This window comes from Eptatretus burgeri, chromosome 2, assembly GCF_056783735.1.
Source record: "Eptatretus burgeri isolate ZD-2024b chromosome 2, Ebu_testis_v1, whole genome shotgun sequence".
Classification (NCBI taxonomy): domain Eukaryota; kingdom Metazoa; phylum Chordata; class Myxini; order Myxiniformes; family Myxinidae; genus Eptatretus; species Eptatretus burgeri.
Window position 1 is genome coordinate 66,459,140 of NC_140962.1, and position 2,500 is coordinate 66,461,639.

General features: G+C 41.5%; 1 protein-coding gene across 1 annotated transcript in view; it reads right to left on the bottom strand.

Annotated features, from left to right (window-relative positions):
- XPO5 (exportin 5) overlaps positions 1-2,500 on the bottom strand; it is a 131,078-nt gene that overhangs the window by 7,666 nt on the left and 120,912 nt on the right. Inside the window, exon 30 of the mRNA XM_085869608.1 lies at positions 1,760-1,867. Within this exon, the coding sequence (XP_085725734.1) occupies positions 1,760-1,867 (108 nt within the window). The remainder of the gene's footprint in view (positions 1-1,759; positions 1,868-2,500) is intronic.

The following is a 2,500-nucleotide window of genomic DNA, read 5'->3' on the forward strand; positions in this document are numbered from 1 at the left end:
TCAGGTATTAAATATTATTCAAGTTACCGTTGAGTTGTCTGGCCAACTACCTCTACCCCAGAAAATCATGTCGTATCTAACATTAATAAAGAGGAAGAAGAAAGGAAAGTACGTATGTTCAGTGAAGATATAATGATATTTTCGAGAAAATTCTGCAATTATCAAAAACGTCCCACAGAAATACATACTGGCCTTATTCACATGATGATCATGACAATTATAATATGGAAATGGTTGTGTTTGACTTCTTTTAAACAGCAGTGGTTGCAAGATACAAAAAAACGTTTGCTTTGTGCAGTGTGTGTCTTGAAACAACAAGACTTACAATCTTATTTTAATTATGAACAATGGATTCTACAAAATGAAGCAATATCTATGTATGAGTGTAAAAGCCTGTCAAAAATGGTGGGTTGTTATTTTTCTATTCCAAATATTCAAAGATATGATGTTTTGCAGCAAGAAGCGTTATTTTAAAACACCACATGTACAAATGTGATCTTATTGTCTTTCTCTTCTGGGACGCTTGGTTTTGATGGTACAGCCTGGTGAGCGTACCAAAGTCTGAAGCCTCGGCCTCGCGTCAGGTGTGCTTGTATCCTCTTTATTTACAAGATATCCTACGGATGTAAATGTTGCACATCATGTGCAGTGGAATTTCACCTTCCTGCCGCTTGTATTTATTTATTTTTTTAAAGTTTCTGTACACCGCCTTTCAAGCTCGATTTGCAAGTTTCCATCTACATTTCCAATACAAGAGACTTAATTACTCTATGAAAAATGTTTTTCAGATTTTTTTTTATCCTGGAAAAATAGACTACAAAGTCATGTTAAAACATTGGCCTTTCAAACCCTACTCAAAATCGTCCTTATTAAGGGGGACAGACAAATACACACTGTTTTATATAAGGGTAGTTATTTGACAAAGAATCGGACTCGGTGGGATTGAGCATCAGCTGGGAGCCTGGGAGGCTGGTTTGAACCTCGGCCGAGTCATACCAAAGACTTGAAACGGTAAGTGCTGCGTTGGCTTCCCTGGGGGGGATGTGATCTCCCGTTAAATACTCACCGCTGACTGCTAAGAGAAAAGCACCACCACTGGATGTTAATATCAAATCAGACCATTTTGTCAAACTGTTCCGAAGGCCATCTGGGGGCGCTATATTAAAGTTGATCTGTGTGCAGACTCAGACTTGGATGGTGCATGCTTGTAAGCACACACGCACAGCAGCCTCTCCTGTCCCTTGGGGAATGAGCGAGGTTGCAAAACTTACATTTACAAATATGACTAATTACATCTGAACCCACGACTCATGATGCAAGGAACCCAATATGAAATCCCATACTGTGTGTGTGTGTGTGTGTGTGTGTGTGTGTGTGTGTGTGTGTGTGTGTGTGTGTGTGTGTGTGTGTGTGTGTGTGTGTGTGTGTGTGTGTGTGTGTGTGTGTGTGTGTGTGTGTGTGTGTGTGTGTGTGTGTGTGTGTGTGTGTGTTCAGTCCACTGTCCTTGGAATTCATAATCAAACTACATTTATGTTTTCCTCTGTCTTTGTCCTGTGGCTGAGTTACATACAAGCTCCTCCATGAGCCTTAGACACCGGGACCCCCACAGGAGATTGGAACTGTGATAGCTGTTATTTTGGTACATACGACAGAGAAACCTTATGTAAAAGAATTAAGATGGACCTGTGCACTAAACCATCACATGGACTTCACAGAAAGACAACTAAAGTTCAACAAGTGTTGAGATAACTTGGCTTGCCTGCTTGATGATGGCCCAGCAAATGTAGCTCCCAGATTTGTGTGCGGTGAAACCATCTTTCCACGCTAGCGCACAGAATGCAGTCAGCGTCAAAGTCTCAGCCATTTGCTGAGGTTAGGGGAAGAAGAGGAGTTTTGGTATAAAGGGGCATTCAAAAAAAAACCTCGAGGAATGGGGTAATCATTGGCAAACTCAAGCCACAGCATTTTTTGCATGTATTCGCTGGCTAAATGACATTTGTTTCATTCATCGGATGTTGTTGTTTCAGAGTATCATCTAGAAGTTTGTTGTGACATGAATAACTTGAGAGTACAATTATGGATTGCTGCTCCAAGACTAAGCGTCAAGGTGGCATTAAAGATTTTATGCAAAGACGGTGCCAGCTCCAAATAAATCCACAAATTAATGGTGACTGTGTCCAGTGAAGATGCAACCTCGTATTCTACAGTAGGCAAATGGGTAGATGATTTTAGGCATGGATGCAACTCCTAAAAGATGACCCCAGGTCAGGATGATCAGCCGATGTGACTGACCCTAAACTATTGCCCAGAATGAAGCACCAATCATGGCCGATTACCACGGTAAGGTGGCCGAGATAGCCAAGGAAATTGCGATTTATCGATACAGTGTTTTCACCATCTTCCACTAACACTTGGACAAGTCCAAGGTCTCACCAATAGAGTTCCCCAAAAACCTCAGCACTCACGATCGGCAGCAATGGTTGACATCATGTTGTGAGCG